This window comes from Mustela putorius, unplaced genomic scaffold (genome assembly GCF_011764305.1).
Source record: "Mustela putorius furo isolate JIRA1106 unplaced genomic scaffold, ASM1176430v1.1 tig00001114_pilon_pilon_pilon, whole genome shotgun sequence".
Classification (NCBI taxonomy): Eukaryota; Metazoa; Chordata; class Mammalia; order Carnivora; family Mustelidae; genus Mustela; species Mustela putorius.
In genome coordinates, this window is record NW_025421575.1 from 1,821,567 (window position 1) to 1,845,547 (window position 23,981).

The 23,981-nt window shown below is 36.7% G+C and overlaps 1 protein-coding gene across 1 annotated transcript in view; it reads right to left on the reverse strand.

The window, feature by feature from the left end:
* Window positions 1–209: 209 nt before the first annotated feature.
* The window catches only part of ZDHHC15 (zinc finger DHHC-type palmitoyltransferase 15), a 191,318-nt gene continuing 167,546 nt past the window's right edge, over window positions 210–23,981 (reverse strand). The window contains exons 11-12 of the mRNA XM_004779927.3: window positions 15,088–15,162; window positions 210–4,562 (exon numbers count right to left, since the gene is read on the reverse strand). Of these exons, the coding sequence (XP_004779984.1) occupies window positions 15,116–15,162 (47 nt within the window). The 3' untranslated portion in view covers window positions 210–4,562; window positions 15,088–15,115. The remainder of the gene's footprint in view (window positions 4,563–15,087; window positions 15,163–23,981) is intronic.

Sequence of the window (23,981 nt, forward strand, 5' to 3'; positions counted from 1 at the left end):
AGAATTACCGAGCACAGGGATGGGGGCTGTTTAGTTACGTATGTTACAGAAGAGTCTACATAACACACATACCAATCAACCTGTAAGTAAATAAACTCTACCAAAATCCTGTGAAAGCAGATGTATAGAAACTTCCATTAAAGTGGTCTGAAATTTTAAGCTTTGCCAACATTGTTTAACAAAACTATAATATACAAAGGAAACAACAATTTTATGCATATTCTTTTAATAAAGGACATAGGAAGATAAAGCTTATTAGTATTTGCAGGTGTTTCTATAGCAAGACACATGATTTTAAGAATACCATATACAATAATTTGAGCAGATTGGTGGGAAAAAAGTTATAGCAAATTGGCAAGTTCAGCTTAACTGCAGAGGGTCCAAGTGCCTTTCATATTCTGGCTCTCCAATACATTTAATATATTACCAAGACTAAGTACCAGCTTTCCTTCTGTGTCTCTTTGCTGATTTAGCCAGCAGGGTGACAGCAATCATTCTTTGAATGCGCCTTATCTTATTGGCTTTTTTTTTTTTTGCCATCTTTAATTCCATTCCCTACTAAAAATCTGCTTCCTGATATATTGCATTCATTGTCCAGTTTAACTCATTCTGCTGATGGCCACATACCAGCCCACTACAAAGAACAAATTTAATAGTTTCAAACATTGTGCAGGACACAGCTCTAGCCCTTCTGAGGAAACAAACAGCTGTTGATTGCATGCTTTTAGGAGCCACCTCTTCATTATTATATTACATAACCCCTGCATTCAAAAGACTACAACTTAATATGGTACAATTCATTAATTGGTACAATTGATTAATATGGTACAATTGATTAATTGGTACAATTCATTAATATGGTACAATTCATACTTAATATGGTAATTAATTCATTAACAATTAAAGTTAATGAAATGCAGATGTACCATACCTCATAAGTCATTTCCTACTTATTGGGTGGAATGCATGAATTTTCTAAGAATGTAGGACTTGTGAAAGGGTCTAACAATTTTGTCTTTTGCACCAAGTACCATAGCTACTCTGGGAGTAGAGGTTTTACAATGAATAAATGGAGTGTTCTTCATTTGTAGTGGGTGTTGGACTTTTTTTCTAAAAGGAGAGGACAAAGAATCATTCCTTTGAAGTATTTGCTCCTGATGACCAAGCAGCCTGTTTTGGGGGCAGTGTGTGGTGTACATGTGTATGCATACTTGTATGTAGAAACATGTGTGAAGAGAGGTAAAAGGGATAGGCTTTGCATGACTGTTACTTTCCTATGAATTGGGGCCATGTTAAATTTCAGGTGCATGTCACAATAATGTACATTCAATATTCTTAAAACATACCTGCTTGGAATTGTGCTTAATCTCCATTAGCCTCAATGACAACACTTTGTGCAATTTGGCATAAACATAGGGAAGCACATTATTTTCCCTGGCAAAGACAGCCCTGAGATTGGGCTCTATGGGTACTAGAGGAGAGAATGGCACTGGCTGATGTCACATAGTGTGAAATACATGTGCTACATGGGACCAATGTGGGAAAGACATGTAACATTTATATCACATAGAAAATAACAGTTGCTTAATTGCATACTTTTAGATTTTGGATAAAATGGAGCTTTTCTGAAATGTGATCCGCCCAAAGTGATCTCAGTGTTCTAAGTTGTTCCCCAATAATTCTAGTACTGGGAAGCCAAGTCAGTCTAACAGTGCACTGGACATGATAACTGAGGTCTGCTCCAGGCAGCTATGTGCTTTTGGAAGTCACCTCATTATTTTTTTGCCCTCACCTTTTCCAGTTGTACTATACAGAAAATGATTTCTATTTCAAGAACATTGTTGGAATGAATTGAAGAACTTAAAGTAACCTAAACTCTGCAAGAACAAGTCAGCAATGAGAGCATGGAAGAAAAAATGGAGCATACTGGTTTGTTTAGAAATACTGTTATGGTTCAAGTTTTCATTCCAGTCCTTCAATGAAAGACTTATAAGAGCACTAGGGAGTTACATAGCACCTTTCATTTGTAGGATCCTAACAATGAGTGTCTTATTTTGCAAAAGGTGAGTATGGGTACCAAAAGTTGGGGAATGAGATCCCACAGAGGTTATTTGACAGGGCCCCAAGGAAAACAGGCAATGGAGCCAGGTCAGAATACACTAATTATTGAATGAGCCTCTCTGTCAATCAATAGTCAGTCAGTTGGGGGGAAGCATATGTACAGTAGTCAATACTGAATTATGTATGGATAGGGGTATTATCAGAGTCTATAAACTAGTGAAATAAAGGTGCTGAGATAGGAATAAGGTTTCTTTCTCCAACCCCCCACCCCCACTTAAAACTGATTTATTTGGCCTTCTGAAGATGATGTAAATCTGTAAGACATTAAACAATCAGCTTTGCATTATAGTTCTCCTGAGCTTTACCCTTCCAGTGCTTCCCTGTAGTTTCTTGACCAAGTCTTTTATAACCTGATTTGTATCAGTGCCAAGTGTTGATACACTCTAGACATCAAAAAAGTTATTGATTCCTTCCTGACTTTGAATCATAGTTAGAAGCTACCCTGCCTAAACCCTTCGCAGCAAAGTATAGATGGGAAAGGGAAGGATTTCTTTGAGGCCCACTGGCTGTAGAGTTAAGTAATAGCTCTATCTTTAGAGAAAGGTGTATTACTATATGAGTAAAACGCAAGGTTTGTCCATCATAAGACCATGTGAATGACTAAATAAGCTTTCAAGAAAAACCTAAACCAGACAGTGTTTTGGAGAGAGAGAGAGGAAGGGGAAAAAATCTTCCCACCTGAACATACATGATTTCATTTGTGAAACCTGGTGTGTATAGTCTTCTACATTGCTTCTTAGCATCTGAGCTTGAGAAATAGTCCCTGACCCTAACAGATTTTGTCATGTCTAGTATTTTCTCAAATGAAATGCTGGCACAATGCATTTAATTTATGCTAAAAGTCTTACCTGGCCCCAAATCACCTAGAGGATCCAAGTGAACAGATTTTTTGTTTCTTTAAATAGCTGAATTGTTCACTTTCTCAGCTCCGCTGGGACCTGAACACCAAATAGTTTCTGGTAGGCAAATTTTCTTTTACTCAAAAAGGTTTTAGTGGGGATTCCTTAGTAAACCTAATGTCCTAAGAGTTCAATTCTTGATATCTGTGAGATACCTCTCACTCTCACTAATTTCTGAAAGAGCTGGGACTTCTATTGCTGGAAGCTGGGCACTAGAACAATGGCTGATAAATGAAAACCATTAATGCTCTTAGGTATTATTGTTATATATTATAAAGACTCAGCATTAGTGTTCATTCTCGTTGATTCAGGCACTAGGACTAAAAGAAAGGCTGATTATAAATAAATGGGGAAATGAATGTAAACTGTCTTAATGGTTCAACTACCACTAAAGCTAAAAAAAAAAAAAGAAAGAAAGAAAGTATTGGCATATTACTATTAGGTTATCATTATCTCTACACTAACCCCTGCTATGAAAACATAGATCTCAAATGCTAATCCTTAGGCTAATTTCAACTTTGAAATGTTACCCTATGACCAGTATTATAATTAAACCTGAAAATTACCCTTAATCTCCTTAACAAAATCTATGGTGCATAACTTAGGGTTATAGTTTTTTTTCATCCTAAGAACAATTCATATAGGGAAAAATAAAGCTAAGTAGCAGAGAAAATAATAAAAGTAACTACAGAATTTTACTATAGCCTGACATTAAAAGTCTTTAAAACACCAATACTTATGTTTAATAAAGTTGAAATCTGATCTGATCTTCCCTATTAGCTGTGGGGCTTTCAGACGAGATCGGGCGCGTTCAGGGTGGTATGGCCGTAGACGCTGTGGGGCTTTCAGGAACATCACACATTTATGACAGAGAACAGGTTTTGCATTGTTGTTCAATTTCCAGTTTGAGGACCTTGATTATTGTGTGTTGATTATGCCTCTTGGCTTTTAGATACCTGATATAGGGATGGTGTTCACAGCCCAGCAAATATTTAAATTGCTATTTAGGGAAAAAAGTAGGACTGAATAAAAACCTTGGATTTTTTTAAACCTTGATTTTCACAACACCACAGCAGAATTTTGTGTAAATATGCTGCACATATGCATGCTTATAAATGCACAGGCACACAAGCAGCAAACAGTCTGATTTCCCTTGATACCACAAAGACCCTATAAATATAATTAACAGTCTTTTCAGGGAAGTTAGGAACTACATGGAAGTCTTTTGAATTCATCTTTACCTGTGAAGTGGAACACAAAGAGCCTCTGGAAAGGTATATATGTTACCTGTAGGTTTTTACAGATTGGGGAGGTAAAATGAAGAAAAAGAGGAAGACTGGCTTGAGTTAATTGCTACCAGATTGATGAGTTCAGTTAGTAAATTAAATAACTTGTAAAGTCCTGCAACATCTATCTGCACAGCAAGTATTTGATGGAATGCTTGTGAATTGTGAAGCTTTCAATTCACCATGGTGACTTATTTTGAAGATTAAAATGGTTCCCAACATTGAATTCTGTAAGCCTCATGGGAGATGGAGGGTCCTGGGAATGAAAAAAATAAATTCACAGGTGAGCTGAACAACTGTAAATACCCACATAGTAACATCCATTGACAATAATATGCAACCATTAAAATTACGTTTATTCAGTTAACATTGAAAAATGCTAAGTGAAAAGAGCAGGATGAAAAATTATATATACAATGTTATAATTATTTTTAACCCAGAAATTGGATCTGGAACAAAAACCTGAGGAAATATGCTAAAATTGTTCAAAGTGGTGGGTTCACAGGTTAATTTATTTTTATTTTCTTTACATTCTACTTGTATTTTCCACATTTTCTTAAGTAAATATATAATTGATAGCACAAAATATTTATTGTTTGAAATTCACAAGAAAATAACATGATCTTTGAAAGTGGGTAATTCTGAATTTGAATCCTAGCTTTGCTACTTGTTATCTCTGTGACTCTGGACAAATAATATCAATGGACCTTAGTTTCTTCATCTGTAAAATAAGCACAGTAAAATCAACCTGAATCAAATCTGGCATATTGTAGGCACTGAAGTAGCTGAAGTAACTCTTATTAGTATAAGCTTTTTGGAAAACAATTCAGCTATATATTTTAAGAGTCTTTGAAATTAAGTTCATACCAGTAACTTTGCTTCTAGGATTCTATCTTATGAAAATGATAATAAGTGAGAAAAAAGATTAATATCCAATGATATTATTGATGACCTTATTCATAATAGTGAAAAATTGGATAAAATCTTAATGTTGGAAAGTAGGAAACTGATTAAATTAGCAGCAGTGCCTTAATATAATAAGAAATTACTATTGGCATTCATGAAAATGCAGAATTCGAAACTGAACACAATATGATCTCAATGTTTAAAAAATATATTCAAAGAAAATACTGGAAGGGATACAACAAAATATTAACATAAGTTATCCTTAGGTGGTGGAATTATAGGTGATTTTCATTTCTTCATTGTTTTTTCTTGTTATGTTTAATGTACCTTTAAAATTAATTCTAGTGCACTTATCATAAAAGCCATTCATATTCATCATAGAATAACTGAAAAATATAGAGAAGAATAAAGAAAAATAATGACCTATCATTTCAGAGACTGTTTATCATTCTCCCTCCTTCTCGTCATTCATTCAATAAATATTTGTTGAATACTTACCATATGCCAGGTGTTGTCTTAGGGACTGGCACTAATATGTAAAGAATACATAGTCCCTGCCCTCAAAGCGCTTACAATCTTTTCAATCTCGACATGTAAATAAATTATTATAACAGAATAAAAGTGTGCTCATGTTATTATGAGACATAACACTATGTCCAGAATGGACATAGAGCTCAGCTATGTAGGTTAGTCAGTGATGTACCCTGAGTAAATGATGTGGAAGCTGAAACCTGGAAAATAAATATTATACAACCAGATGAAGGACAGTGGAATGGAGGAGGTGGGAGGCTGCTAAGAAAGCATCCCAATCATGGAAAAGAGCAGGGGTGTGTTTTAGGGATTGAAAGCAGTAGAGTGTGGTTCAAGCATAGGGTGTAGGGATAAAACTAGTGGAGAGGAAGCTTTGGAGTTGAGAATTATGGGAGATGAACCTGGAGACATGAACAAGGACCAGATCATGAAAGGGCCTGTAAAATGTGTTAAGGAGTTCAGACTATGCTGAGGCTAATGAAAGTCACTATACAGATTTGAGTTTTTAACATCATTCTAGTTGTGATATGGAGAATGGATTGGACAAGGGGTAAGAATGGGGGCAGGGAAACCAGTTAAGAGGCTACTACAGCAATACAGGGGACACATGATCTGGGATCATGGTCATCGGTATAAAAAAAAATTCATAGCTTCCAGAGATATTTAGGAAACACAGTCAACACACCTTGGTGATTAACTGGATGTGGGTGGGAGATAAAGGAGTGGGAACAAAATAGGAAAAAGGTTTCAGATGGGTGAAGTTGAAAGGCACTTGGTGATTCAGGTCTGAAGTTCAGGAAAGAGTCCTGGGTTGGAGAAACACATTCAGTAAGTTGTCTCTCTCTCTCTCTATCTGTGTGTGTGTGGTGTGAGTGTGTATGTGTATATATAATATGTTATTGTGTGTATATATGTGTACTATGAACTTTTACACTTGGCATCTAATCTTGTAACCACCATCTCAGATAGAATACAGCTGTTATTTTCATATATTAATTTTGTATGAACACTGGTTTTCATTATTCTAGGGGAAATATTCAAGTTGCGATTACTGGGTGATATAGTAAATATATATTTAACTTTATAATAAACTTTATAACAAACTGCCAAACTGTTTTTCAGAGTACCTGTGCTATTGTTCATTCCCACCAGAAATGTAGAATTCCTATTATTCTGCATCCCTGTCAACACTTGGAATTACCACTATTTTTTAAAAATTTACCCATTCTGGGTCACAGTGTAGCTCTATTTTTAAGTTTTTTGAGGAACATCCACACCATTTTCCAAAGTGGCTGCACCAATTTGCATTCCCACCAACAGTGTAAGAGGATTCCTTTCTCCACAACTTCTCCAACATTTGTTGTTTCTTGCCTTGCTGTTCATAGAAGCAATGTCCACAATAGCCAAAATGTGGAAAGAGCCAAGATGCCCTTCAACAGACAAATGGATAAAGAAGATGTGGTCCATATGTACAATGGAATATCACTCAGCCATCAGAAAGGATGAATACTCAACTTTTGCATCAACTTGGATGGAACTGGAAAAGATTCTGCTAAGTGAAATAAGTCAGACAAAGTCAATTATCATATGGTTCCACTTATTTGTGGAACAAAAGGAATAGCATAGAGGACATTATGAGAAGGGAAAAATTAAGGAGTAGAAATCAGAGTGAGAGACAAACCATGAGATGCTATGGATGTCAGGAAAGAAATGGAGTTTTAGAAGGGAGGGGGGTGGCGGGATGGGTGAGCCTTAGTAGGTGTTAAGGAGGCACGGATTGTATGGAGCACTGGATGTTATATATGAACAATGAATCATGAAACACTACATCAAAAACTAATGATGTACGTATGGTGACTAACATAACACAAATAAATAAATAAATAAATAAATAAATAAGCAAACAAACCCATTCTAGTATGAGTGTAAAGAATTCTTCTTGCAGTTCTAATTTGCATTCTCCTAAGCTAGTGATGTCGTGCATCCTTTTTTGTGCTTATTTCCACTTTTTCTGGTGAGGTGTCCATTCAAACCTTTTCCAATATTTTTATTGTGCTTGTTTTCTTATTTTTGAGCTTTTACAGGACTTTACATATAGTCTGGATACAAGTCCTTTAGCGGATACATGTTTTGCAAGTATTTTCTCCCTGTCAGTGTCATTTAGGACTTCTTCAGTCTTTTTCATCAGTGTTCTGAATGTTTCAGCATGCAGATCTTATATACGATTTGTTAGATTTATATCTGGTTATTTAATTGCTGGAGTTATTGTAGGGGTACTGTGTCTTTTAATTTTCATTCCCCAATTGCACATTACTAGTGTATAGAAACACAATAGATGCTTGGTGTGTTGATCTTATTTGCTGTGAACTAACTAAACTCACTTATTAGTTCTAAGAGTTTTCATAGATTCTTTGAATTATCTATGTAGACAATCAAGTCATCTGCAAATCAGGATAGTTTTTTCTTTTCTAGAGTGCCTTTATATCTTTTTCTAGTGCTACTTCATGTTAGGACTTTTAGTATAATGGATAAGAGTGATATGAGAAACTGTATGAAGTTGTGATTAATAGAGGAAAGAACTACTGGTAAGTAAGTAAGTAGTGAAGATTTTTCAAGCCAGTTTAGGCTGGAGATCACAAACATGTAAACTCAGTTGTGTTTTATTGTGAAAAGTTGAAATCGGTATTTATAATCAGTTCTGTTATTTTTGTAGTAATTCTCAGCAGCCTGAGTATAGGAATGGGGAAGGCAGATAGATTGAATCTGGATTTTTTTTTCTGGCTGAGGCAACAGAGTTAGGGCAATATAAATATTGGCAAGAAATGCCACTTGCAGCAACATGGATAGACCTACAAGGTATGGTGCTAAGTGAAATAAGAGAAAGACAAATACCATATGATTTCACTCATATATGGAATTTAAGAAACAAAACAAATGAACAAAGAAAATGATGAACAAAAAACACAGACTCTTAAATACAGAGAACAAACAAGAGGTTGCCAGAGGGAAGGCTGGGGGGAGTGGTGAAATACATAAAGAGCACAAGAACAACTTATCTTTTTGTTTGTTTTTAAGAAGAAGACTCTAATATTTTATTTTATTTTTTTATTAATTTTTATTAACATATAAGTTATAAATAATAGCCCCAGGGGTACAGGTCTATGAATTACCAGGTTTACACACTTCACAGCACTCACCATAGCACATACCCTCCCCAACGTCCATAACCCCACCACCCTCTCCCCACCCCTCTTCCCCGGCAACCTTCAGTTTGTTTTGTAAGATTAAGAGTCTCTTATGGTTTGTCTCCCTCCCCATCCCATCTTGTTTCATTTATTCTTTTCCTATCCTCAAACCCCCCACATTTCATCTCCACTTCCTCATATTAGGGAGATCACAATAGGTGTCTTTCTCCGATTGACTTATTTCGATAAGCATGATACCCTCTAGTTCCATCCATGTCGTCGCAAATGGCAAGATTTTATTTCTTTTGATGGCTGCATAGTATTCCATTGTGTGTGTGTGTGTGTGTGTGCATGTGTGTGTGTGTGTGTGCGTGTGTGTGTGTGTGTGTGTGTATACCACCTCTTCTTTATCCATTCATCTGCTGATGGACATCTAGGTTCTTTCCATAGTTTGGCTATTGTGGACATTACTGCTATAAACATTCGGGTGCACGTGCTCCTTCGAATCACTATGTTTGCATCTTTTTTTTTAAATTTTTTATTTTTTATAAACATATATTTTTATCCCCAGGGGTACAGGTCTGTGAATCACCAGGTTTACACACTTCACAGCACTCACCAAAGCACATACCCTCCTCAATGTCCATAACCCCACCCCCTTCTCCCAAACCCCCTCCCCCCAATAACCCTCAGTTTGTTTTGTGAGATTAAGAGTCATTTATGGTTTGTCTCCCTCCCAATCCCATCTTGTTTCATTTATTCTTCTCCTACCCACTTAAGCCTCCATGTTGCATCACCACTTCCTCATATCAGGGAGATCATATGATAGTTGTCTTTCTCTGCTTGACTTATTTCACTAAGCATGATACGCTCTAGTTCCATCCATGTTGTCGCAAATGGCAAGATTTCATTTCTTTTGATGGCTGCATAGTATTCCATTGTGTATATATACCACCTCTTCTTGATCCATTCATCTGTTGATGGACATCTAGGTTCTTTCCATAGTTTGGCGATTGTGGACATTGCTGCTATAAACATTCGGGTGCACGTGCCCCTTTGGATCACTACATTTGTATCTTTAGGGTAAATACCCAGAAGTGCAATTGCTGGGTCATAGGGCAGTTCTATTTTCAACATTTTGAGGAACCTCCATGCTGTTTTCCAGAGTGGCTGCACCAGCTTGCATTCCCACCAACAGTGGAGGAGGGTTCCCCTTTCTCCGCATCCTCGCCAGCATCTGTCATTTCCTGACTTGTAAATTTTAGCCATTCTGACTGGTGTGAGGTGCTATCTCTTTGTGGTTTTGATATGTATTTCCCTGACGCTGGGTGATGTGGAACACTTTTTCACATGTCTGTTGGCCATCTGGATGTCTTCTTTGCAGAAATATCTGTTCATGTTCTCTGCCCATTTCTTGATTGGATTATTTGTTCTTTGGGTGTTGAGTTTGATAAGCTCTTTATAGATTTTGGATACTAGCCCTTTATCTGATATGTCATTTGCAAATATCTTGTCCCATTCTGTCAGTTGTCTTTTGGTTTTCTTGACTGTTTCCTTTGCTGTGCAAAAGCTTTTGATCTTGATGAAGCCCTAAGAGTTCATTTTTGCCCTTGCTTCCCTTGCCTTTGGCGATGTTCTTAGGAAGAAGTTGCTGTGGCTGAGGTCGATGAGGTTGCTGCCTGTGTTCTCCTCAAGGATTTTGATGGATTCCTTTCTCACATTGAGGTCCTTCATCCATTTTGAGTCTATTTTAACGTGTGGTATAAGGAAATGGTCCAGTTTCATTTTTCTGCATGTGGCTATCCAATTTTCCCAACACCATTTGTTGAAGAGACTGTCTTTTTTCCATTGAACATTCTTGCCCGTTTTGTTGAAGATTAGTTGACCATAGAGTTGAGGGTCCATTTCTGGTCTCTCTATTTTGTTCCACGGATCCAAGTGTCTGTTTTTTTTACTGGTACTATACTGTCTTGATGATGACAGCTTTGTAATAGAGCTTGAAGTCTGGAATCGTGATGCCACCAACTTTGGCTTTCTTTTTCAATATTCCTCTGGCTATTCGAGGTTTTTTCTGGTTCCATATAAATTTTAGGATTATTTGTTCCATTTCTTTGAAAAAAAAATGGATGGGACTTTGATAGGGGTTGCATTAAATGTGTAGATTGCTTTAGGTAGCATAGACATTTTCATAATATTTGTTCCTCCAATCCAGGAGCATGGAACATTTTTCCATTTTTTTGTGTCCTCCTCAATTTCTTTCATGAGTACTTTATAGTTTTCTGAGTATATATTACTTGCCTCTTTGGTTAGGTTTATTCCTAGGTATCTTATGGTTTTGGGTGCAATTGTAAATGGGATTGAAGGAGTACAACTTATCTTGATGAGCACTGAGTAATGTATACAATTGAACCATACTGTAATAGAACACTGTACTTTATACTTCAAAAATATATTGGTAAGAGAGAAGTTGAAGGCTCTCTCCAGTCAAAGCTAGGTTTATCAATGCTGTAACATGTATTGTTTTGGTTACCAAATAGTATTCCATTGTATGGATATACCACATGTTATTTATCTATTTATCAGCAGATTCATGTTAGGGTTGTTTCCACATTTTTGCCACTATGAATAAAGCTGCTGTGAACATTCATGTGGAAGTTTTGTGTGGACATATGTTTTCATTTCTCTTCATTATATACAAGGACTAGAATTTCTGGATCATATGGTATTTCGATGCTTAACATTTTGAAAGACTGTGAAACTTTTCTAAAGTGAATTAACCATTTAATATTCCAATCAGTAATGTATGAGGTTTCTGATTATTCCAGATCATTGTCAACACTTGTTATTATCTGTATTTTGGATCCTAGTGGATATTAAGTGGTATCTTGCACTTTTGATTTGAATTCCTCTAATGGCTAATAGTGTTAAGCATTTTTCATGTGCTTATTGATCAATTACACATGGAGAAATGTCTATTCAGATCCTTTGTCATTTTTTAAAAATTGTCTTTTCTTTTTATTATAGAATTGTAAAATTTCTTATATATATTCTGCATACAAGTCTCTTATCAGATATTTGATTCACAAATATTTTCTCCTCAAAGGCCATATATATATCATGACCATGGGGTCATGAATTATGTGGGATGTCCAAAATAGGTCTATAGAGACAGAAAGGTAGAGTAGTAGTTATCAAGTAGTGGGAATGGAAGAATGGAAGAATGAGTGCTTAAGAGTATGGAGTTTCTAAATGTTCTAAATTAATTGCAATGATGGTTGTACAACTCTGTAAGTATCCTAAAAACCAGTGAATTGTACATTTTAAGTCATCAAATTATATGGTATTGTGAGTTATAGCACAATAAAGCTGATAAAAATGTAATTTTAAAATTAATCAGCATTATATTGCTTTTTTTTATTAATTTTTTATTTTTTATAAACATATATTTTTATCCCCAGGGATACAGGTCTGTGAATCACCAGGTTTACACACTTCACAGCACTCACCAAAGCACATACCCTCCCCAATGTCCATAATCCCACCCCCTTCTCCCAAACCCCCTTCCCCCAGCAACCCTCAGTTTGTTTTGTAAGATTAAGAGTCACTTATGGTTTGTCTCCCTCCCAATCCCATCTTGTTTCATTTATTCTTCTCCTACCCACTTAAGCCCCCATGTTGCATCACCACTTCCTCATATCAGGGAGATCATATGATAGTTGTCTTTCTCTGCTTGACTTATTTTGCTAAGCATGATACGCTCTAGTTCCATCCATGTTGTCGCAAATGGCAAGATTTCATTTCTTTTGATGGCTGCATAGTATTCTATTGTGTATATATACCACCTCTTCTTGATCCATTCATCTGTTGATGGACATCTAGGTTCTTTCCATAGTTTGGCGATTGTGGACATTGCTGCTATAAACATTCGGGTGCACGTGCCCCTTTGGATCACTACGTTTGTATCTTTAGGGTAAATACCCAATAGTGCAATTGCTGGGTCATAGGGCAGTTCTATTTTCAACATTTTGAGGAACCTCCATGCTGTTTTCCAGAGTGGCTGCACCAGCTTGCATTCCCACCAACAGTGGAGGAGGGTTCCCCTTTCTCCGCATCCTCGCCAGCATCTGTCATTTCCTGACTTGTAAATTTTAGCCATTCTGACTGGTGTGAGGTGATATCTCATTGTGGTTTTGATTTGTATTTCCCTGATGCCGAGTGATATGGAGCACTTTTTCATGTGTCTGTTGGCCATCTGGATGTCTTCTTTGCAGAAATGTCTGTTCATGTCCTCTGCCCATTTCTTGATTGGATTATTTGTTCTTTGGGTGTTGAGTTTGCTAAGTTCTTTATAGATTCTGGACACTAGTCCTTTATCTGATATGTCGTTTGCAAATATCTTCTCCCATTCTGTCAGTTGTCTTTTGATTTTGTTCACTGTTTCCTTTGCTGTGCAAAAGCTTTTGATCTTGATGAAATCCCAGTAGTTCATTTTTGCCCTTGCTTCCCTTGCCTTTGGCGAGGAAGATGTTGCTGCGGCTGAGGTCGAAGAGGTTGCTGCCTGTGTTCTCCTCAAGGATTTTGATGGATTCCTTTCGCACATTGAGGTCCTTCATCCATTTTGAGTCTATTTTTGTGTGTGGTGTAAGGAAATGGTCCAATTTCATTTTTCTGCATGTGGCTGTCCAATTTTCCCAGCACCATTTATTGAAGAGGCTGTCTTTTCCATTGGACATTCTTTCCTGCTTTGTCGAAGATTAGTTGGCCATAGAGTTGAGGGTCTATTTCTGGGCTCTCTATTCTGTTCCATTGATCTATTTGTCTGTTTTTGGAAAGAAATTGAGGAAGACACAAAGAAATGGAAAAATGTTCCATGCTCCTGGATTGGAAGAATAAATATTGTGAAAATGTCTATGCTACCTAAAGCAATCTACACATTTAATGCAATTCCTATCAAAGTACCATCCATCTTTTTCAAAGAAATGGAACAAATAATGCTAAAATTTATATGGAACCAGAAAAGACCTCGAATAGCCAAAGGGATATTGAAAAAGAAAGCCAACGTTGGTGGCATCACAATTCCGGACTTCAAGCTCTATTACAAAGCTGTCATCATCAAGACAGCATGGTACTGGCATTATATTGCTTTTTAATGTAACTCTATTAATCGTTCTTCAAAATAGTTAGTTTTAATGGTGCAAACTATTTCATCATAATAATGGAATAATTTACTTCACCATTCCTCTATTGTTAGATATTTAGTTTTGTTTCTATTTTTCTGGTATTATGATAAATTGATAATTCATAGTTTTGTAGATCTAGGATTATTTCATTAAAATACTTTCCTAAAATTTGGTTACCAAATAAAATTTACAATTTTGTGCTTTTTATAAATGTTATTAAATTAACATAAAAATGATGTATGAATTTAAACTTATATCAGCAGTAAAGAAGATACCTGTTTCAACATGTCTTTATCAATACTAAGTACTATAATTTATAAAAATTGGTTGTTTTAGTAGACAAAAATTGATATTTTGGGCTATTTTAATTTGAGTTCTTTCTAATGAAGTTGACCAATTTTCATGTTTATTCTTCATCTAAACTTTCATTTTTTATTGCCCATTTTCTAATGGTTCTATTTTTTACCTTTCTGATTTGCAGTATCTTTGTAAATTAAGGATATTAAATTTTGTGTATTATATGTTTTGCAAATGTTTTTACTAGTTTGTTTTTTTTTGTTTTGAAGGAAGTATTTAGAATCAGTGCTTTTTGTGTAAAAATTAAGGCAGTAATTTCTTTTTTACCTACAAAAACTTGAAGCAAAATTTAAAAATATGTTAAAATTTGTTAATTTTAAGTTATAAATAAATGGGTATTTAAAAATTTGGGGGAGATGGAGTGTTATGCACATGAATTCTATGTAAGGTCTATAGAAAGGGAAACACAGTATAAGGTCTATAGAAAGGGAAACACAGTATAAGGGCTATTAGTCAAGTTTATAAATTATATATAGAATTTCTACTTATGTGAATAATATGAGGGTGAGGAAATTAACAACTTGTTCACCAGAGTAAAAACTTACTTCTTTTCGAGTCTGCTTCCAAGCCTGTCTCTTAGCAGTCCAGGTAACCCTCTAGGTACCTTCCTCAAAATACTGACCTGAGAGATGCAGGAAATGTGTAAACCACTATGTTTCTGTTTCCACGGTGAGAGATGATGAAGCTTCTGGATAACCTGTAAGGTTGAAAAGTGAAGGTGATCAAATAACCCTTTCTTTTATATTGGTGGATATTCATTCACTGGTATATTTCCTTTTGGTTCAATCCCTGTAGACAGCAGATATCTGGAGATCTCTAAAGACTGGTATGTTATACCAAAGCATTTGTAACCAGTTGAGATATTCACATTCTAAGAGCAGTCAGGCTGATGTAGTATAAAACAAGATTATTTTATTTATAAGCATTATCTGATCTATAATACGGACAGGTATTAGATAGCTGTGATAACAACTCAACATCATCTGGCTTTAATGGGATGCTTGGGTCTTGCTACTCACAAAATTGCCTTATCTCATGTTTTTCAATTGGATGTTACTGGAATAGCTATTAAAGTACTTTGGTGTTGTGTTTCAAAAAGGAATGAGGCATCTAGAAAGTAAGAGGCTTTGGAATTAACAAGCAACATCATTTATGGTACAAATGTTTTTGTCTCCTATCTGAGCATTTCGGGTTAGTAAAGTATACTCTGCATCAGCTAGCTTAATGTACAAATAATCACTTTCTTTATACTCTTTACATAATAATATACTTGGCAGTTTGAGATTTAAAAAAAAAGTTGATGGAGGGAAGGAAAGTGGCGGTGGAATAGGGGGACCCTAGGCATGTCTTATTCCATGAACACAATGAGATAACAAATCATTCAAAGTACCCCAGAAGTAGAACTGAAGACTGACAGAAAAAACTCCACAACTAAAGAAAGAGAAGATGTCACATTGAAAAAGGTAGGAAGTGGGGAGACATGGTATGGGGGAGAAACAGATCACAGGTGCTGCAGAGGGGAGGGAGTCATGGTCATCGAGAAGGGGAAGAGAGAGAAAGGAACACAGGGGAATGCATAAGAATGTTTCCCCAAAGCCACTGGCTTGGAAAAGAGGAGGGGCTGAATTTCATGAGTTCTTGCAAAGAGTAGAGCTTAAAGCCTCAAATTTTAAAAGTCAGCAAGCTTGGCTGAGATAGAGCCTGGAGCGTACTTTGCTGTTCCTGGAGAGAGGCAAGCAAACAATGCAGGGGCAGAGGGTGTGGAAACAATGATCTGAAGAATACCTGAGGCATATAGAGGAGAGATTATTTGCTCTTCTCAGAGCACCACACTGAGCACCAGCATCCACAGAGGTGCCTCTCTAGGACAAAGGAGCTGGCCTGTATCATTTTTCTACCCTGTCCATCAGCATAAATACAGAGCCCCCTGGGGTAAACACAGAAGTGCCAACAAGCCCCATACACTTGCATACTGGTAGGACTACCCTTCTCAGTCACACTTGCCTCAGTCCCAGTGCAGCGAGCCCCTCCCCAAAAGGATCAGCACAAACCCCTAGCCAGACCATGTCTCTCAACCACAGAGTTCTGCAGGGCCTCAGTTCTGGTGGAGGTGGTTTCAGATCTCATTTCACAAGAAGACCAGAGCATACCTATTTAAAACTCACCTCATTCAGGACAGGAATCAAACACTGCCCACTGGAGGTAAGTAGAGCCTCTGCAGATGACTGGCCTGAAGGATAGAGAAGCTTAAACACAACAGCAGAATATATGAAGCACACATCAGGGACTCCCTGAAGGCCCAGGCCCTGGGTACTACATGACCCCATTGTCATAAGGCCATTACATTCAGGAAAAGAAAACACAACTGGCTTTTCCAACACAGAGATGAAGGTAGAGACTTAGACAAAACACAAACATGGAGGAATTTATCCTAAATGAAAGAATAAGATAAGGCCAGCCAGAGATGTAAATACAGCAGATATAAGTAACATGCCTGATGGAAAATTTGAAGCAAGAATTATTTATATGAATACTCACTGGGCTTGAGAAAAGAAAGGAAGACATTAGGGAATCCTTACCACAGAGAAAAGTGTTAAAAAAAATCAGAAAGGAAAAATATAATAAATAAGATTGGAAACAGGCTTGATGTAATGAACAATAGACTTCAAGAAGAAGAGGAATGAGGGACACCTGGGTGGCTCAGTTGGTTAAGCGGCTGCCTTCGGCTCAGGTCATGATCCCAGAGTCCTGGGATCGAGTCCCACATCGGGCTCCTTGCTCCGCGGGGAGCCTGCTTCTCCCTCTGCCTCTCTGTCTGCCTGTGCGCTCTCTCTCTCTCTCACAAATAAATAAAATCTTAAAAAAAAAAAAAGAAGAGGAATGAATCAGTGACCTAGAAGACAAAAGAATGAAAAGTAATGAAGGTGAACAAAAGAGGGAAAGAAGAATTATGCAACACAAGAATAGACTTAAGGGACTCATGACTTCATCAAACACAACAACATTCTTATTATAGGAGTCCTAAAGAAGAGAGAGAAAAGGGGGCAGAAAATTTATTTGAAGAAATAATAGCTGAAAATGTCTCTAACCTGGGTAAGGAATGAGATATCCAGATCCAGGAGGCTAAGAAAATTCCCATCAAAATCAACAAAAGCATGCTAACACTTTTCATTTCATAATTAAATTTGCAAAATACAGGGATAAAGATAAAAATCTTAAATCAACAAGACAAAAGAAGTCCTTAACTTATAAGGGAAAAACCATAAGGCTAGCTGGGGATGTCTCAAAAAAGAAACTTGGCAAGTGACAAGAGAGTGGCATGATACATTAAAAGTACTGAGTGGGAGAAACTGGCAGCCAAGACTACTCTATCCAGGAAGGCTATCATTCAGAACAAAGAGATAAGGAGTTCCCCAGGAAAAAAAAAAAACAACACTAAAGGAGTTCATGACCCCAAACCCATCCCACAAGAAATATTAACAGGGACTCTTTGAGTGGAAAGGAAAAAGCCAAAAATGATAAAGATAAGAAAGGAGGGGGCACAGTCAGTTGAGCATTTGACTCTTGTTATGGCTCAGGTCATGATCTCAGGGTTGTGAGATGGAACCCTGTGTTGGGCTCCATGCTCAGCACAGAGTCTGTTTAAGACTTTCCCACTGTCCCTCCCCTCCATGCTTTCTCTAAAATAAGTAAATAAATCTTTTAAAAAAGACAAGGATCAGAGAAAATCTCTAGACACTATGATAAAACAAGTAATAAACTGGTATTAAATATATATCTATCAATAATTACTCTGAGTGTAAATGCACTAAACACTCCAATCAAAAGACATAGGGTGACATATCTTCAAAGAAGTTTCCTTTGCCTTTGGAGATGTATCTTGAAAGAAGTTGCTGTGGCTAATATCCAAGGGATTACTGCCTAAGTTCTCCTCTAGGATTCCGATGGATTCCTGTCTCACATTGAGGTCTTTTATCCATTTTGAGTTTATCCTTGTGTACGGTGTAAGAGAATGGTCGAGTTTCATTCTTCTACATATAGCTGCCCAGTTTTCCCAGCACCATTTATTGAAGAGACTGTCTTTTTTCCACTGTATATTTTTTCCTGTTTTGTCGAAGATTATTTGCCCATAGAGTTGAGGGTCCATATCTGGGCTCTCTACTCTGTTCCACTGGTCTATGTGTCTGTTTTTATGCCAGTACCATGCTATCTTGGTGATCACAGCTTTGTAGTAAAGCTTGAAATCAGGTAACGTGATGCCCCCCATTTTATTTTTGTTTTTCAACATTTCCTTAGCGATTTGGGGTCTCTTCTGATTCCATACAAATATTTGGATTATTTGCTCCAGCTCTTTGAAGAATACTGGTGGAATTTTTATTGGAATAGCATTAAAAGTATAGATTGCTCTAGGCAGTACAGACATTTTAACAATGTTTATTCTTCTGATCCAAGAGCATGGAATGGTCTTCCATCTTTTTGTGTCTTCTTCAATTTCTTTCATGAGTGTTCTGTAGTTCCTCGAGTACAGATCCTTTACCTCTTTGGTTAGGTTTATCCCCAGGTATCTTATGGTTCTTGGTGCTATAGTAAATGGAATCGATTCTCTAATTTCCCTTTCTGTATTTTCATTGTTAGTGTATAAGAAAGCCACTGATTTCTGTACATTGACTTTGTATCCTGCCACGTTGCTGAATTGTTGTATGAGTTCTAGTAGTTTGGGGGTGGAGTCTTTTGGGTTTTCCATATAAAGAATCATGTCATCTGCAAAGAGAGAGAGTTTGACTTCTTCATTACCAATTTGGATACCTTTTATTTCTCTTTGTTGTCTGATTGCTGTTGCTAGGACTTCTAATACTATGTTGAACAAGAGTGGTGAGAGTGGGCATCCTTGTCGTGTTCCTGATCTCAATGGGAAGGCTGCAGGCTTTTTCCCATTGAGGATGATATTTGCTGTGGGTCAACTTTTGGGACTTCATCAAAATCAAAAGCTTCTGCACAGCAAAGGAAACAGTCAACAAAACAAAGAGGCAACCCACGGAATGGGAGAAGATATTTGCAAATGGCAGTACAGACAAAAGGTTGATATCCAAGATCTATAAAGAACTCCTCAAACTCAACACACACAAAACAGACAATCATATCAAAAAATGGGCAGAAGATATGAACAGACACTTATCCAATGAAGACATACAAATGGCTATCAGACACATGAAAAAATGTTCATCATCACTAGCCATCAGGGAGATTCAAATTAAAACCACATTGAGATATCACCTTACACCAGTTAGAATGGCCAAAATTAGCAAGACAGGAAACAACATGTGTTGGAGGGGATGTGGAGAAAGGGGAACCCTCTTCCACTGTTGCTGGGAATGCAAATTGGTGCAGCCTCTTTGGAGAACAGTGTGGAGATTCCTCAAGAAATTAAAAATAGAACTTCCTTATGACCCTGCAATTGCACTACTGGGTATTTACCCCAAAGATACAGATGTCGTGAAAAGAAGGGCCATCTGTATCCCAATGTTTATATCAGCAATGGCCACAGTCGCCAAACTGTGGAAAGAACCAAGATGCCCTTCAATGGACGAATGGATAAGGAAGATGTGGTCCATATACACTATGAAGTATTATGCCTCCATAAGAAAGGATGAATACCCAACTTTGTAGCAACATGGACAGGACTGGAAGAGATTATGCTGAGTGAAATAAGTCAAGCAGAGAGAGTCAATTATCATATGGTTTCAGTTATTTGTGGAGCATAACAAATAGCATGGAGAAATGGGGAGCTAGAGAGGAGAAGGGAGTTGGGGGAAATTGGAAGGGGAGGTGATCCATGAGAGGCTATGGACTCTGAAAAACAATCTGAGGGTTTTGAAGGGGCGGGTGGTGGGAGGTTGGGGTACCAGGTGGTGGGTATTATAGAGGGTACAGATTGCATGGAGCACTGGGTGTGGTGCAAAAATAATGAATACTGTTATGCTGAAAATAAATAAAAAATAAATTTAAAAGAAAGTAAAAAAAAAAGACATAGGGTGTCAGATGGATGAGAAAAAAAACACAAGACTTATCTATTTGTTGGCTATAAGTGATTCACTTTAGACCTGAAGACACAAGAAGATTGAAAGTCAGGAGACGAAGAAAAATTTATGTCACAAATGGATGTCAAAAGAAAGCTGGAAAGAAACACATTTTTAAAAGATTTATTTATTTATTTTAGAGAGACGGTGGGGTAGGGACAGAGGTAAAATATATCAAGTAGACTCTTCACTGAGCATGGGGCCTGACACAAGGCCCAATCATATGGCTCTGAGATCATGACCTGAGCCAAAATCAAGAATCAGATGCTTAACCAACTGCGCCACCCCCGTGCCCCAAGAGAAGTACTTATATCATACAAACTAGACTTTATTTTTTTTCAATATTTATTTGTTTATTTTATAGAGAGCATGAGTGGGGGGCGGGTTGAGAAGGCCAGAGGGAGAAGGAGAGAGTAAATCTCAAGCAGACTCCCCACTGAGCGAGGAGCCTGATGTGGAGCTTGATCTTAGGACTCTGAATCATGACCTGAGCTGAAATCAGGAGTCAGATGATTAACTGACTGAGCCACCCAGGTGACACGAGACAAACTAGACTTTAAAAGAAAAACTGTAACAAAAGATGAAGAAGGGCCCTATACAATCATAAAGGGGACAATCCAACACAAAGATCCAAAAATTGGATGTATTTATACATCCAACATGGGAGTACCAAAATGCATAAAACACTTAATATCAAACATAAAGGAAATAAATGATAAAAACACAATAACATTAGGGGACTTTAATACTCTACTTACATCAATGGACAGATCATCTATACAGAAAATAAACCAGGAAACATGGTTTTGAATGACACACTAGACCAGATGGACTCAACAGATATATATATATATATATAAAACATTCCACCATAAAACAGCAGCATACACATTATTTCAAGTGCACATGGGCCCAACAGAATAGACAACATACTAGGTCACAAATCTGGCCTCAAGAAATATTACGAGATTGAAGTGGTTACATGCAACCTTACTGACCACAATGCTATGAAAGTAGAAGTCAACCACAAGAAAAAATTTGGAAAGATCACAAATACATGGAGGTTAAACAATATGCTACTAAACAATGAATGGGCCAATAAGGAAATTAAAGAGGAAATTTAAAAATACATGGAAACAAATGAAAATGAAAACCTGACTGTCCAAAACCTTTGGGAGGCAATCACAAGCGATCACAAGAGGGATGTGTATACCAATAAAGGCCTAATTCAAGAAGCAAGAAAAATATCCAATCACAACCTAACCTTACACCTAAAGGAGCTAGAAAAAGAACAACAAACGAAGCCTAAATCCAGTAGAAGGAGGAAATAATAAAGATTAGATCACTAATGAGTGATATAGAAACTAAGAAATAATAGAACAGATCAATGAAACCAGAAGGTCGTTCTTTGAAAACATTAATAAAATTGACAACCGTCTTGCTAGACTTACCAAAATAAAAGAGAAAGGACCCAAATAAATAAAATCACAATTGTGAGAGGATAAGAAACAACCAACACCACAGAAATCCAAACAATTATGAGAATATTATGAAAAAAATAATGCCAACAAACTGGGCAATCTGGAAGAAGAGGATAAATTCCTAGAAACATATAAACTACCAAAACTGTAACAGGAAGAAATAGAAAACTTGAACACACAAATAACCAGCAAAGAAACTGAATCAGTAATCAAAAAAATAACAAAAGCTGAGGATCAGATGGCTTCCCAGAGGAATTCGACCAAATATTTGAAGAATAGTTAGTACTTATTCTTCTCAAACTATTCAAAAAAATAGAAATGGGAGGAAAACTTCCAAACTCATTCTATGAGACCAGCATTACCCTGACATCAAAACCAGAGGGAGATACCACTGAAAAAGAAAAATACAGGCCAATATCCCTGGTGAACATGGAGGCAAAAATTGTCAATAAAATACTAGCAAAGCAAATCCAACAGTAATTTAAAAGAATAATTCACAATGATCAATTTGGATTTATTTATGGGTTGCGAGGATGGTTCAATATTCACAAATCAATCAGTATGATGCACCACAATAAATGAAAGGATAAGAATCATGTGATCATTTGAATAGATGCATAAAAATTCATTTAACAAAGTTCAACATCCATTCATGATAACAAGCCTCAACAAAGTAGGTTTATATATAACATACCTCAACATAATAAAGGCCATACATGAAAAACCCAAAGTTAACATCATATTCAATGGGGAAAAACTGAGAGCTTTACTTCTATGGAGGGGAAAAAGACAGGGATGTCTATTCTCACTACTGTAATTTAACATAATATTCGAAGTTCAAGCCACAGCTATCAGACAACAGAAAGAAATAAAAGGCATCCATATCAGCAAGGAAGTAGTAAAATGTTTACTATTTACAGATGATATAATTTGTATAGAAAACTTTAAAGACTCTACCCCCCCCCAAAAAAAAATAAAAAAACCTACTAGAACTGATACACAAAACACAGGATACAAAATCAATATACAGAAATATATTGCATTCCCATACACAATAATGAATCAGCAGAAAGAGAAACCAAGGAATCAATCCCATTTATAACTTCACCCAAACCCGTAAGATACCTAGGAATAAACCTAACCAAAGAGGTGAAAGATCTGCACTCTGAAAACTAGAAAATACCAATGAAAGAAATTGAAGATGACCCAAAGAAATAGAAAGACATCCCATGCTCTTGGATTGGAAGAAAAATATTCTTAAAATGTCCATACAACCCAAAGCAATCTATGCATTTAATGCAATTCTTATCAAGACACCACCAGCATTTTTTATAGAGCTAGAACCAACAATCATAAAATTTGTATGGAACCACGAAAGACTCTGAAGACCCGAAAAAATCTAAAAAGAAAAGCAAAGTTGGAGGCATCACAATTCTGCACTTCAAGTTACATTACAAAGCTGTAGTGATCCAGACACTATGGCACTGGTACAAAATTATAGACACAGATCAATGGAAGAGAAGAGAAAACCCAGAAATGAGCCCACAACTATATGGTAAATTAATCTTTGACAAAGCATGGAAGATTATCCAATGGAAAAAAAGACAGCACCTTTAACAAATGATGTTGGGAAAACTGGACAGAGAGATACAAAAGAATGAAATTGGACCACTTTTTTACACCAAAAATTAAAACAAATTAAAAATGGATTAAAGACCTAAAGGTGAGACCTGAAACTGTAAAAATCATAGAAAAGAATACAGGAAGTAACCTCTTTGACATTAGCTGTATCAAATTCTTTCTGGTATGTCTCCTGAGGCAAGGGAAACAAATGAAAACAGACAAACAAGCAAAACTATTGGGACTTCTCAAAATAAGCTTCTGCACAATGAAGGCAACAGTCAACAAAACTAAAAGGCAACCTATGGAATGGGAGAAGATATTTGCAAAATCACTGT